This window comes from Miniopterus schreibersii (assembly GCF_964146895.1).
Source record: "Miniopterus schreibersii genome assembly, chromosome: 2".
NCBI lineage: Eukaryota > Metazoa > Chordata > Mammalia > Chiroptera > Miniopteridae > Miniopterus > Miniopterus schreibersii.
In genome coordinates this window covers 147475405-147491186 of record NC_138102.1, presented here as the reverse complement: position 1 = coordinate 147491186, position 15782 = coordinate 147475405, and the positions used below count along the sequence as shown (strand labels likewise).

At 34.2% G+C, this 15782-nt stretch overlaps 1 protein-coding gene across 1 annotated transcript in view; it reads right to left on the bottom strand.

Moving 5' to 3' along the window:
• Positions 1-15782, bottom strand: part of ADAMTS20 (ADAM metallopeptidase with thrombospondin type 1 motif 20) — a 160217-nt gene that overhangs the window by 109495 nt on the left and 34940 nt on the right. Inside the window, exon 4 of the mRNA XM_081128121.1 lies at positions 3014-3273. Within this exon, the coding sequence (XP_080984247.1) occupies positions 3014-3273 (260 nt within the window). The remainder of the gene's footprint in view (positions 1-3013; positions 3274-15782) is intronic.

The following is a 15782-nucleotide window of genomic DNA, read 5'->3' as shown; positions in this document are numbered from 1 at the left end:
TATGCTCAGACATTTTGCTAAATTGCTGAAGCAAAGCAAAACCTAAAGATAACACAGTTCTTTACTTTGTGCAGGGTGGGTAAGGATAGATAATCTCTCTAAATTATAATCCATTAGTTCAGTGCTGAAAATATCTAGCAATTTCCCCCTTATATCTGGAGCTCAACACACAAAAACTTTTTCAGCACTTTGAATTTTAAATGGCCCTCAATCACATTCCAAGTCTAAATCACATTTTCTTGGTGTGTGTTTTTCCTAAATTACTATGACCAAAAACATTACCAATATCCTGAGTGTGTTTGAATAAATGCAGTCAGTTAATGCCTTCTTATAAATTAGGACAAAATATGTAAAACTTAAATTGGCCCCTTCCTCAGCTGCAAACATCTGGGACACGTAGTTGGAGACAACATGCCTCTTATCTCTTTAGAGCAATTTTGGAAATGGACTTCACAAGTGCAGATAAAACAAGTTCAACTACATTTTGCAATCTTTCTGTAGTGTAACCAACAGTCCCAGTTTGCCCAGGACTGAGGGCTTTCCAGGGACATAAGACTTTTAATACTAAAACTAAGAAAGTTCCAGAAAAAACAAGGGTCACTTTTTCTCCAAGTTTACCTTCACCTTTAACTTGTTTATACCTACAAATATTAGCTCTGGTCACAGTTCTTTACTAATAAATAACCAGATATGTACAAAGCCCTAAAGTCTGCTGACTTTCTTGTATCCTTATCTGAACATTATTTCAATGAAAAAGAAAAAAAATAAAGAAGCCACTAAACCCAGGTAATTTAGAAGTCACCTGAAATTTGACATCTGAAGAGGGGAAATAAAAAAAAAGCATATGCAAAACCCAAACTACCTCAAAAGAGAGACTTAAGAAGTCCTCGCACCCTTTTCGGGCCGCCCACCTGCGTTTGGGACGCCCTCCCTTCCTCAGCCCTGCTGCAGCCCCCAGCCCCGTGGGCGAAGCTCGGGCAGGCCAGCTGGCGGCTACAAACATCTTGTCCTCACCAAAAGGTCTCAGGTTCGAGTCCTGGTCAGGGCGCACACCCAGGTGGGCCAGGGTTCCATCCCCGGTCGATGTTTCTCTCTCTCTCCCCTCCCTCTCTGTCCCCTTCTCTCCCTCTCTCCCTTCCTTTCTCTCTAAATCAATAACAGCATGTCCTCGAGTGAGGATTCATCCATCGATCCATCTATCCATCCATCTATCCATCCATCCCTTGGACAGCTTCACATATCTCAAGGTATGCCACAATATCTTCTAAACAGTGATTATATTAATTGCTTTTTAATATAAAATATAAATAATAAAACTCTTGGAAGATGGCATTATCACCAAAAACTGCATGTAGCTATTCCAAAGTTACTCTTAGAAAATGACTTGTGTGTTGTTATCCCCTTCTAGTTAGTGTTTCCAAAGCACTGGTACCAGACTTACATGTCATTTAACATGCTTCAAAATCTGTTGTGTTTACAAAATCTAGTATTTTCCTTCAGTATCACTACCCCTCCCTACTTTTCTTAATGAATACCATTTCCTTTAAACATTTAAAATTGCAAAGTTTATCCCACAATGTTCCATATAATTGATACAATTTCCTACATATCAATTGGCATCTTCCATGTCAGTGTTCTCATTAGAACCCTTCATAATGAGCATGCTGCACCCACATCTAGATAATTATACACCCAGAAAATTACATATCTAGATAATTACCTCACATTCAGAAGTTAAAAAAAAGTGTCATCAGGATAAATTTCTATGTACAGCCCTGTTGTCATTTTAAAAATTCAATTCAATTAAACAAAACAAGTAGATGTCTATATTATATAAATTTCAGAAAATCATTTTGGATCACTCTTTTCTATTATAATGTTATGCATTGGGGGGGGGAAAGGTATTTTAATAACCTATTCATTCATTTTTTTTTTCTTTCAAGAATTATTTGAGTGTCCACTTTGTACCAGATATTGTGTTTAGGCAACACAGACCATGTATACTTAGCACTTTTAAGAATTTAAGATAAAATGTTATTATGTAAGAAAAATAACTGGGTCTTAGGATTTTTAAGTGAACTTAATTGGGGATTTCTAGCTGAGGGAAATTTACAATGGCCTACAGATGTGTCCTGGACAAGTCTTTTCAACCAAGTGGGCCTGAATTCCCTGTATGTGAATAAAGGCATTTCCAGCTATGAGATATGTTCCAATACCCTGAATCTGTATAAATATGTGACCATATAACTCATCAACTAAACCAGGATACTTACGAGCATGAAAGGGGGTGCTTTTAGTAATTACTTCAAAACAGCAGGCCTAGATCTAAAAATGCCTCAAACACTAGATATGTGTGTGTATATGCATGTACCTATATGTGTACACATGTGTGATATAGAGTGATACCACTAACACAGAAATGGTACCCTTCATGGGCATTAGAATTCTTTCTATGGATATGGGCACCACCACAGCAAAAAGAGATTAACATCACAAAAGGAACTCTTATAGCTACTGTGATCTTACATCCCCAATTTGCTAAAGCAGCTCTATTAGTAATAGCTTATCCTTTTATCCCCATAAATATATTTTTGACTTAAAATATCATGCATCCCAATTTCTGATTTGGCCAACTTTATCAGTAGTAAAAAACAATATACCCTCCTCTCCATGCAAAAATAGGGTGAGATTTTTAAAATTCAGATTTCAAGGGCAAAAGACCAGTGCTACTAGGATCTTCCCTGTCACTAGGGGGCGGAAGCCATTCATGTGATGAAGTAAATCAAGTATTTTCTATAAGGGGCTGCAGAGATTTTTACATGTTTTAGAAAGTTATACAACTAACAGAATGGGGTACTTGCTATACAACTGAACTAAATTTAACTAATTATTTTTGCCTTAAAACTAGATATAATTCATTTACATCTAGAGTTTGGGAAAACTTTTAAAATTAAATGTGAGAAAACATTACGTCAAACATTTTAGGAAATGTAAAAGAATTAAGTTTACTTACAATTGATATTAGAGTTAGTACATAGTGCTGCAAATTCGGCCCATGATGATGAACCATTTTAGCGTCAGCTGTCACCATAACTTCCACGTATCTTGGATATGATAAAAAACGTTTTTTCCTGGAATGTAACTGACTTCTTTCATTTTCCAGTGAAATATTTTTTGAAAGGTGTCCTAAAACTACTTCCTTTTTTAAATTAAGATCTTCACTCATGTTGCTGTAGTTATGAGAAGGTAAAGTCGTCCTCTTTATTTGACTTTCTGGCGGGGGGGAAAGATTATAATACACAGTCATTAAACTCTGTGACTAAAATATGATGCAAAAAACATTTAATACTTACACATCTGCTTCCAATGTGAAACAATAAAAAGACAAAAACTTATTATTTAAAACAATGTTATACGGCATTATCATGAGCATTACTATTCACAGTAAATAGAATGTTCATATTTTCATAGACTGCACGAACAAAACTGTGGCTCAGTCTTATTTAAACAGCTATGAGTACTCAAAAAGATTAATTACTGGATAGAAAATAAAAATAAATCAAGGAGTCTCTATGTTCTTCTCAGTGGGTAAACTGAGCCCTCAATTTACCAACGGCATTTAATCTGACTACAGAGTAATCACACTTTGTAGGATGAAAGGTCAAGATATAGAACAAAGCATACTTCTGTTATACAATATGTCAAGAGCACCAAAAATAACAGAAAATCGGCCCATAGACCAAAAGACGGCTTTTCAAACCCAGAAAATCAAATGTTGATATAAATTTTATAATACTTGATTATATAAAATACTCCATTACTTTATGTTTGCCTATATAAATACAGCATTAAAATTACTGAACATTGGAGGCTATTATAGGAACCACTTTTAGGTCCTATGTGTTTATAAAAGCCATTTCTAAATTCTGGACTCCTTGTTCTAATGGAAAAATTCATAGGTGGAATGGTTGCTTGTCCTATTTTCCTTCTTCAGTTTGTTCCTCTGCTCTCCTCTCCTTTCTCATTTTTTTCTGCTAATTTACTAACATTTGTTTGGTGAAAGTATTTTGAACAGAGAAATTAACCAAAATAATCAGGTGAGAAGAAATAAAAGGTCCTGGATACTTAACGAACCAAATAATGAATACCAAATCCATCAAGATTTAGTTTTACTATAACAACTGGACATAGCCTGGCTGGCGTGGCCCAGTGGTTGAGCCTCAACCTATGAACCAGCAGATCGCAGTTCGATTCCCAGTCAGGGCACATGCCCGGGTTGCGGGCTCAATCCCCAGCAGGGGCGTGCAGGAGGCAGCCGATCAGTGACTCTCTCATCATTGATGTTTCTATCTCTCTCTCTCCCTCTCCCTTCCTCTCTCTGAAATCAATAAAGATTTTTTTTTTTTTAAACTGGACATAAATATAAGACTACAGTTTCATATAGAAATAATTTATTTCATTTTAAAGCAGAAATCCTTTGGTTGTAAGAAAGAAACTGAAGTTGTTAAACATTGTTTCCACAGATGCACTTCTTTTTCTAATTCCTAAAACCATCCTGCCTTTTAATATTACTTTGCTCTTGGGTTTTAAATTTTATCTCAGTGGGAGATTCTAGAAATCTGGCAAACTGAGTGTATAGTCCTAAAACTTTGTCCTACCATTCTTTTCTCCTGGGGTGATTCAACCACTAAAACATCCATGACCAATGACTGGACCCTGGAGAAGATCCCAGATATACTTACGGATACAAATCTCAGCACTTTCAGGGATAAGACAAACAATCACGTTTTGATTTACTCATTCACCTATTTCATTCATTCAAGAGAAACACTTGTTGAGCACCTTCTGTATGTCAGAGGACATTTAGAAATTGAGGCACAAATAGCACCTCATAAAGCTTATAATCCATTGGGTAGAAAAAATAATAAATGAACACATACTTAAGGATAAATTTCAGATAACTTGAAGTGTTTCAATAACAATTCAACCAAGAGACAAAGTGACTCTACCTATCCAAATGGCTAAAATCTCAACGATCTATAATACTAAGTATAGGTACATCCACTTTGGAAAATTCTCCAGCAATTTCTAAGTGAAGTCAGGAGTGTATCTTCCCCGTGGCCCTGCAAATCTACTCCTACATATACACCTAAGAGAAGGAAAACACATGCCCACAAAATAACTTGTAGAAGAATAGTCACAGCATATAAACCAGTGGAATAGAATACAGAGCCTAGAAATAAACCCTCATGTGTACGGGTAAAAGATGTTCACCATAGGTGCCAAGACAGTTCAATGTGGAAAGAACAATCTCTTCAACAAATGGTGTTGGAAAAACTGGATATCCACATGCAAAAAAAATGAAAAAGAACTCATCTCAAATAATTTATAAAAATTCACTCAAAATGGATAAAACACCTAAAAGTAAGACCCAAAATTCAAACTCCTAAAAGAAAACATAGGAAAAGCTTCATGATATTGGATGTGGCAATGATTTCTTGGATATGACACAAAAGCACAAACCACAAAAGAAAAAAATGAACAAAAGGGACTACATCAAATTTTAAAAAGTCTGTGCAAAGCACACAGAATGAAAAGGCAACCTATTGAGTGAGAGAAAATACAGGGTGTCCCAAAAAAATGTATACACACTTTAACAGCTGATAGCTCAATTTTGAAAATGAAATGTATTTTAATAAACACTGCCTTTATGATTATTCAAAGTGTGTGTATATGTATTTGGGGGCACCTATATATATATAATTATTCAGGAGAAAATTCTGTTACATATTACGCTAAGTGAAATAAGCCAGTCACAAAAGATAAAACCTATGAAATTTCATTTATGAGGTATCTAAAACAGCAAAATTTAAAGTTGAATGGTTAGTTACCAAGGTCTGTCAATATCTTGCTGTCTGAGAAATCTCCCAAAGTCTGTTCTGCCTTGACGCTAAGAAACCAACTATCTTTCCAGATAATACTAGTTAGAAAAAGAGGAACACAATCCAATTAAGGAAGCACTGGTGCTTGAAAGAGTCAGACTGACAGAAAGAAAGCTAGAATAAACGGCCCTGTGCTAAAACAATAAAAGAAACAAATAAGGACTCCAAACTGAAATGAAAACATTGAAGGAGATAATGTAGCACAGAAAAAAATTCTCTAGAACAAAGGAATATATAAATTTCAAATTTAAAGATTCAATTCTGGAGGAATTGATTGATTTTAAAAATAAGGAAAAAAATAACCAATATCAGGACCCTATGGACATTAACAGGATATAAGCAAAATTTAGAAATGTTTTGCAGAACATTTCTTAAAAAATATAACAATCAAAACTGACCCATAAAGAATTAGAAAGTCATGCTGGCCAGGTGGCTCAGTTGGTCGGAGTGACATCCAGTACACCAAAAGGTTGTGGGTTTGATCCCTGGTTGGGATCGTGAGAGACGCAACTGATCCACGTTTCTCTAATATCAATGTACCTTTCCCTTTCTCTCTCTCCCACCCCCTCCTTCCTTTCTATAAGATCAATAAAACATATCCATGGGTAGGGATTTTTAAAAAAGGAATTGGAAAGCCTAAATATCTATATAACTTTTAAAAAATTGAACCCTAATCAATTATTCCTAAAAAATCCAATCTCAAAGTGGTTCACCAATAAACACCACTAAACGTTTGAAGAGCAGTACTCTTTCAGATACACTTAAAAGAATTAAAAAGAAAGAATCCCAAACTTGTTTCATGACGTTTTTAGAAGATACTGTAACAGAATATTTTTATGATCTTGTTTTCATAAAGAAAAAGACAATGATTCCTTAGGACACAAAAAACACTAACTGTACAGACTATTCACTTGACTAAATTAAGACTTCGAATTTGTGTTCAACGAAAAACACCATTAGAGTTGGACAGGTATGTGCAAAATATATAAAACAATACAGAGCTTATATACAGGTTATATAATTAATAATTACAAATCAATTAAGGAAAAAACAATAAAAAAAAGGAAGACTTGAATACCTCAAAAAGATAAAACTTAAAGGCAATAAATATATAAAATTACTGATAATCAGAAAAATGCAAATTAAAACAATAAAACATGATTATACATCCACTCAAATGGCTAAAATTAAAAATATTGACAAAAACAAGGCATGGCAATATAATGTGAGACACCTGAACTTGGAAATCGGAGAAAAAGACACAAAATTAGAGCATCATTAATATAAACAACACCTAACACATATTGCTTACTGTAAGCCAAGTACATTTCTGTAAATTTACTTGTATTCACTCATTTGTATAAGTACTATTGTTAATTCTATTTTATAGATGAGTAATCTACAATATATAGAAATTAAGGAACTCACAAATACAACTGATCATTAATGGAGCTGAAATAAATGGAACAAAACTAAATAGATCATTGATTGTAATAAAGGTGAATGGTGTTGTAAGTTTGCCTACCAAAAAGCAAAAGTTTTATAGAATTGGATTGATAAAATCCAGCCATATATTAACTAATAAGTAGTACATCTGGGATTCAAATCCTGGGGATCTTGCTCCAGAGTTAGTGGTTTTAAGCACTAAAAGATAGTTTGATAATGAAAGTTAAAAGGAAAAATGAAAGAACCATAATTTAATAACAATTACAATGTTAACAATACAGATCTCAAGAGTTTAATCTGTGCAGCAAATGAAATAAGAATACTCTATAGAGATTTAGAATGATGGTTGCCTCAGGGGATGGGGAGGCAGGTGGACAAACTGGGTGGGCAACTGGGAGCAGAATTATGTGCCTGCATATTGGTTGTCCAAGTAGTATTTCATATTGGTTTATATATCCATAATATGTATGATATTATTAACAAGTCCTTAGCAAATAGTAATATACAAAACTGATGACTATTAAAACAATATGACAGCTCTCCTCACTATCATACGCTATTGTTTCAATAACGCTAAAGCAAGGAAACAATAAAATGAAATGTACAGTATGATTAGAAATTTTTTCCATGATTTTGCAGATGAATAGCTTTTATGAGAAAATACAAGAGACTTCATTTAAAACATTTTAAACGAACAGTCCTCATCACAGGAATAATTAATGTAAAGCTATGCAGCTGTTAAAAAAATAAATTAGGTCTATATGTTGTGATATGGAAGGATGTTCATGGTGTGTTTTTAAATTTAAAAAGTAAGTGGCAAAGTAACATGTATAGTATGATCCTATTTTTGTAAAATCTTTCATAAAATATACAAGTACATATTTATAAAATTTTATATAATGAACCAAAAAGGTATGGAAGTATACACCTCAAAGTTGTTTGGTTGTAGTAGATACATGAAGAGGGGGATAGTAAAGCTATCGAACTCTTTAACATCTCAGTGCCCTTTAAATCATTGCAATGGACTTATTTTATTACTATAACTTTTAAATTATTGTATTTTTAGAAACAGCATTTATAACTATTTTGCAAGTTAAACATTTAATCTCATTACCTTTTTTTGATGTTCATACTTAAGCAGAGTAACAAATGATGATGAAGTGACCTTTCTAAATACCCTAAATAAATGGGCATATTCAAAGCTCATTTGCCAATTCAATTACATCATCTCATGCAATGCTTGTCTTTCTATTTATGTTCCATCAAGTCAAATGTTAAAATGACTTCTTGTCATTTATTAATAACAAGTGTAATATAACCCAAAGCTAATTTAGACCAAAACAAACCATCAAATCACGAACATCATGCAACAATGATAAGCAGTGAGTATAATCCTTGTGGCAGCATACTGTATTCTGAAATGCAAGATTGTTAAAAGTTAATAATCCATAAGAATATAAACTACTAAAAATTGTTCAACAATAGTGTAATTCTACCAATAATGTAAATGTCCCACACCTTGTAAAAATATTCTTTTGATCAATTCCTTAATACATGTGATTGAATATAATTTTAAAATAGAGCTATATTTATTTAAGAAAAATAAAGAAATCGGACACAGGGATTATCTTAGTTTCAGAAATTTGCAGTCCTCTATATATGCAGTTCAAAAGTGGTTTATTCAATGCACTGTTAAGTTCAGTTGACAATCCTTCCATAGCAAGACTTTCTTGATAACGAAGGGAGTATGTTGATTTACACTCCGGTATGAGTTCCTTATCTCATTGCAGATGGGCTCTTTGATGAGCATGGGTCTAGCATGCCACCGTTAACATGAAACAGCTACTCTGCTAGACCAAGAATCTGACTGGCCTGCTTGAACAATTTCTTTAAGCTATAATAGGATCATGTACTAACTTTGAGTAGAATTTCAATGCATGAAATTAGGTTCTTAATTGTACTCTGCCACAGAGCGGTACTCAAAACTTAGCCTTAATTCTCCATCAGTGGCCTGGGATTGAGCTAGAACCTGACATTAGAACTGAACACAATATTAATCTAACTATCTCTATGCTTCTGGCTTAAGGATTTGGTGACAGTATTAATACCTACCACAACTGATTACTTATTTTAGGTGTAGGTAACCTATTAAACAGTTTTCCTGCATCCCTTCATTCACTTCTCACCATTATGGGGAGAAATTATCATTAATATACCTACTTTATAGATGGGGGAACATTTTTTTTAAAAAAGAAGTCCGTTTTGTCAAAAAAAATTATTGTTATAAAATGTAATTAGAAACCCACAATTCCACTTGAAAATCCTATCAGCACCTCATATTCAAAATATACAAAAATAAATCTGTCATTTTCTTCTCCTATTCCCAGTTTCCTTATTTCTACAACTATGAGAGATAATCTCCTAATATTCATAACTCACACTAAACTGTACATTACCATTGGGCTCTTCTTTACCCTTTGCATCTGGTGACCAAGCTTTGCCACTTCTCCTTCAAAACGGCCCTAGTATTGCACCTGTTGTCAACCATGCCCTTGCCTCTAACATCTTTCAGGTCTTTTCCACCTGTTATTAGAATCATGAATGCAGATTAGACATAGAGTCTCCCAAATAAGTCTCACCATCTTCAATCTCTTATCTCTCTTATTCATCCTACATTTATGTCCAAAAAGATTCATTTTTAGGAATATCTCTTTTATCTCATTCTAATTCAAGAAATTTCCATGGATCCTCACTGCCCATAAGATCAAGTCCAAGCCCCTGACCACCACCAGCCCACCACTAAACACTTTCATCACCACCACTGCCATCAAGCTATAAGCTCTCTAAAGACTGAGAACACTTTTGGGCAATGTATTCTGCCCTGGTAAGTCCTCATCAGATGTTCATGAGAAGAAGCAAAAATGATTAAGAAGAAGAAAGGAAGGATGATGAAAAATTGGGAGATGGAAAAAAGGAAGAGAAGGAGGGAGGTGGAAAAAAGAAATATACTGAGGAACAAGGCAAAAGGTTTACCAGACCAAACTTCAAGGAAGGGTAATACTACCTGCGATGTATAAGGATAGCAATTCAAAGATGAAGAGGTTGCCTTTGACATTCCTGATGTCAAGTATGAAATTCACTCTGGCCTCTGTACTGAGGTCAGAATTGTATTTGACCAGATGAGAACACAAGTTTTATACTTGTCCAATAGCATGTAACCACCCATTCTAAACATGAGAGCATAAAACAAATGAAGCATATACTAGATCATCAACATTTCAAACCACTTGTCAAATGCCCAACAAGACTCCCAACTCAAAGAATTGGCTATGCTTTGAGATAAAGAGTAATCATATCATATATATTGTGAAATCTAATTTATATTTTCTTATTATTTAAACTATTTTCTGGATCTATTATATGTCCTATGTTGCCATATTCAATTTTGTTACTAATACTACTATTGTCAATAACAAACACAGTACTTGATGCGTGTTTGCTACGTACCAAGTACTGGTACACTTCGCATAAGTTACCTCCTTTACTATTAACAACTCTATACGGTAGGTACTACTATCCCTCATTTTATATAGGAAGAAAATGAGAAACAGGAAGGTTAAGTAAGCTGCCCATGGTTACATAATAAAATATAATTTGGAACCTATTAAGTTTTTAAAACAGTAGTATTCTATGACAAAAGCTTCTGAAAATCTCCAGTCCTCTATGATTTGTCAATATTATTAGAAATCTCAACCACTCTTACAGAATTGTGGCACATAGCTTATAAAATGCTTTCTTTCCAAGGCATTCACAAGTTAATAATTAGAACTGCACCTACTATTAATAAATGTGCAGAAAATTGTGGACTTGCCTGTGGCTAGCTGAAACTTGAAACATAAAAGAATCATTACATCATTAGTCCTCACTGCATCCCTGAATCAGTCACTATTACAGAGAACATTTTGAAACACAGACATGTGACACAGGTTACAAGAAATTTCATCAGCCACCAGCTGAGTAAGTGGCATAACAAAGAAATGAATTCAGATTTCCTCAATATCAATTATTACATCTGAGTTCCATATCACATGACCCTTGTAAAGGTCATATGTGGTAATATATGTAGAATGTGAAGAATTTAGTAGCCAGGATCATAATGGAAAATGCTGCCTCCTACAAAACTAAACAAGGAACTAGCTACTCATATTCATGAAAATATGAGTCTAGTTCTCCATGTATTATAAAAATATAGAGCTGAGTCAAGATTTGGATATAAATGCATTTTTTTTATTCCCTGCACACATTTCAGTTTTTTCTGATATTTATTTTACGTAATTCCTTCCCTCCCCCCCTTTTTATTGAATTTATTAGGGTAACTTTGGCTTAAAAATTATACAGATTTCGTGTGCACAATTCTACAACACATCATCTGTACACTGTACTGTGTGCTCACCACCCCAAGTCAAGTGTCCATCCATCACCATTTATTCCCCCGATACCATCATTCACCTCCCCCCACCCCACTCCCCCCAGCAATCTGTTGTCCATGGATATAAATAGATTTAGCTCTACGATGCACAGACTTGATAAAGATCTGGCACTGTCCTTTCACTCTATTGGCCCTAAAAAAAAAGGAGGGCACTGGAACCCCCCCAAATTATCCCCTATTAATCCTACATCATTATCCCTCATTAATCCTACATCCAGTAAGAAATTCCAGTTTCTTTTGCTAAGTGTGCTGAAAGGGCAAAGAGTACACTGGTCAAGTATTACAGAGTGAATACCCTTTATTCCACATTCTCAAGAATCCAACCCATGGGGATTGCTCTAAAGATATGTAAGACAGATTTTCCTAATAATCAAGAATTCTTGCACAGATGATGAGTTGAAAATAAGCACACATTCATTCATAAATTCACAACCTTTGATGTTTCTTTCTTAGGTGAGAAGGAATACTCACTAGATATCTCTTTCCAGCTTTCGACTTCCCAACCTCTACACTTGAAGAGTATAGAAGAGGAACTGTGTATCCCTTTGCATTTTGCAAAGTGCTTTTCCACATCTTCAAATCCTATTCTTTGTCAGAAATTCTAAGCAAAATGAGACTAAGTCAAACTAACCAAATAACACAGCAGTTAGAAGACTTTAGATGGACAATTATACATATAACAATGTAATACTACAAACTCCCACTCTATTACTTCTTGAAAAGATGTTTGAAAATCTTTTGAGATAAATTCATCCTTTAAAGAAAAATCAGTTATTCGGAATTCATGTTGAACACATATCTGGTAAGCTTATTTTGCAAGTGCCTGTGGCTGCTGAAGTTAGAGTATAGCTTAACACTAGTAAAACTGATAACAGTACAAACTCTACTTATCAATCTTGTTATTTTCACATCAGCCTTTGGGGAAGTCCATTTCTAAACTATATCCACTTACTATGATTTACCAGACAACATACAACTCCCCTTTGTTCTCCAGACTTTTGCATGAGTTGCTCCTGAGCTAGCAGAGTTCCCACATTATCTGACAATATTTCTCATGTATGTGGAGTCATTCCAAAAATGCTTTGAGGTCATTTTAAGTACGAAGGCACTCTAAAATCTTCCCAAAATGCAAAGTTAGTTCAAAGTGGGAATTTACAAATATTATAACCTATTTGCTCTATCAATTCAAGCATTGGTATAAAACTACTTCTCCATACGAAGTAACTTGTTTAAATATGAGTATGAACATTTCCTATTGTTATTAACTATAACATCAGTTATTTTTATTGAATATTTTTGAAAAATAAAGTTATAACACAAAAATCTAAAATGTAATCTAAGCCTAGACTTTAATTTACTCTTTATTCTAACATTATTCCTGCCATTGTAATTGACTCCTCCAGGCTCTGTAATTCCTGAAACAGCTTTTGACTGAAAATATAATTTTCATGTGAAATAGTCCTCTAGCTATTCATATTTCTTAAAAGATTTTCAAAAATAAGAAAAGGAGTATTTTCCAAAGTAAATTTAACATTGAAAACCTTTGGTCTAATTAAAGGCACTCAGTAAATAAAAATACTATGTGGTATCTTACTAGTACTTAATATCTTTACTACGGAATCAGTTTTTATTCACATTGCTTTTGTCAGCTTTTGTTAAGCCCAGTATTTTTAGTTTTTGACAAAAGTGGGGGAAAAATCAAAGTCTGAGATCATTAATAGATTGAACTCTTTCTTATTTTCAAGCAGGTATTTTTATGCTACTACACCTCAGAATAAAACACCACTTTTTAAAAGAATGTTTTTGCTAATCTTACTTAACACCACATTAATCTCACATCCAGCTACATTTGTGTACGTGCAAAAGAAGCTGCAGACTGCAGACTAACAGCTCAGAAAGGGGGAGATTTTTCCCTCAGTGTTCTGGCTCCCTTCCAAGGTAGAAAAGCCCAAGGAAGCAGCCCACTTGGGGGAGGTCCAGAGGCCTGGATGTTCTCCCCATAAAATAGTGTATCTGTCGCCTGGCCTGGCAATGGGCCCAACTCTCACTCCTGCAGTAATGATGTTCCCCAAGTGGGGCCTGGGGCCTGTCACCATCCTTGTGCTCTCCCCTGGCAGGTGTGCTCATCGTGAGAGCAGCTCAGTCTCAGGTCTCACGTCTCTAAAGAAGCTGCTTCTGAACACTGCAACACTGAATCACATTCTAATTGCAAATAATTAAAATCTTCACTTCCCCTTCCTGAGGAAAGCATCGCATGGCTAAGCAGTAGGGAGCCAGAGATTAAAATTTACTTCACTGAGCATCTGCAATTAAGTCGTGTTTGCTAGACCGACCAGAGGAAAACTCAAATGAGCTATATGGCTGATTAATGATCTAATACCTTAGAAAGAAAATTTTACATTTATCGCTCTCCACAAATATATCATGTTATTTTCACTTCTGCCCTTTACCTGATGAGTAAATCTAAAAGAATATTGAGTGTATAAAATAAAGACGATGACATCCTTATGCAGTTCATATACCATGGCCCATTATTTGAATCATTCTTTTCCAGTAGGCACTAATTTTCTTTTTGATCTTTTCCTATACAATCAGGGGAAAATTTCAAACCAAATTCACTCATAAACACAGATGTGCAAATTCTAAAGAAAATATTACCAAACCCAGGCTGGTAAGAACACAAGGTGGACTTGCCATTTGAGAATCAGTTGACTGAACAAAGGAAAAAAATGCACGATCACCTTGGTATATGTGGAGGGGAAAAGTTTCGACAAAATTCAATATCCATTCATAATAAATATTCTTAAGCTAGGAATTTAGGGGAACTTTTTTAATCATATAAAGAGCACCTAAGGAAAACCAACAGACTGTACATATTAGAAAAGGTTGAAAGCTTTCCTTTTAAAATTGGTAATGGGGTAAGAATTTTCATTATTGCCATTTCTATTCAGTGTTGTTTTAGAAATCCTAGCCAGTGCAATAAAAATAAATAAATAAAAGATTAAAAGATTGGAAGGGAATAAATAATTGTCTATGATTGTTCATGTATAAAATCCAAAAGTATCAACAGACAAACTATTAGAATATATGAGCAAAGTTGCTGAGTATAAGTTCAATATAAAAAAATTCTTTGCATTTTTATGTAGAAGTAATAATTAGAAAATGAAATTTTAAAAATCATACCACTTACCATTAAAAACTAAATACCAAGAAGAAATATAAAATATTATGTGGAAGAATGGACAATATACCATATTCATGGGTTGGAAGAGACATTATAAAGATGCCACTTCACCAAATTGATCTGTTGATCCAATAAAATTCAATCATATTATTTCCCTTTTATGGAAACCAACAAACTGATTCTAAAATGTATATGTCAAATGCAAAGGGTCAAAGATAACCAAGACAAGCTGATGGTTGTCAGGTGGGAGGGGGATGGGGAACTGGGTAAAAAAGGTGAAGGGATTAAGAAGTACAAATTAGTAGTTACAAGACAGTCACAAGGATGTAAAGTACAGCATAAGAAATATAGTCAATATTACTGTAATAACTATGTATGGTGTCAGGCAAATACTTGAACTATCAGGGGGATAGCTTTGTATATAATAATTGTCTAACCACTATGCTATACACTTGAAACTAATATAAAATAATGTGGAATGTAAACTGTAATTGAAAAATAAAATTTTAAAAAGCATAACCAAGACAATCTTGAAGAACAAAGTCAAAGGCTTCTTTTACCACATTTCAAGACTTATAACAAAGCTATAATATTTTTAAGGTAGTTTTGGCACAATGATTAAAACATAGACCAGTGGAAGAAAAGACAATGTCCAAAGCAGATCCACTGATAGGGATATTTTTTGAATAAATGTTATATATGCTAAATATTTTTAATTTCT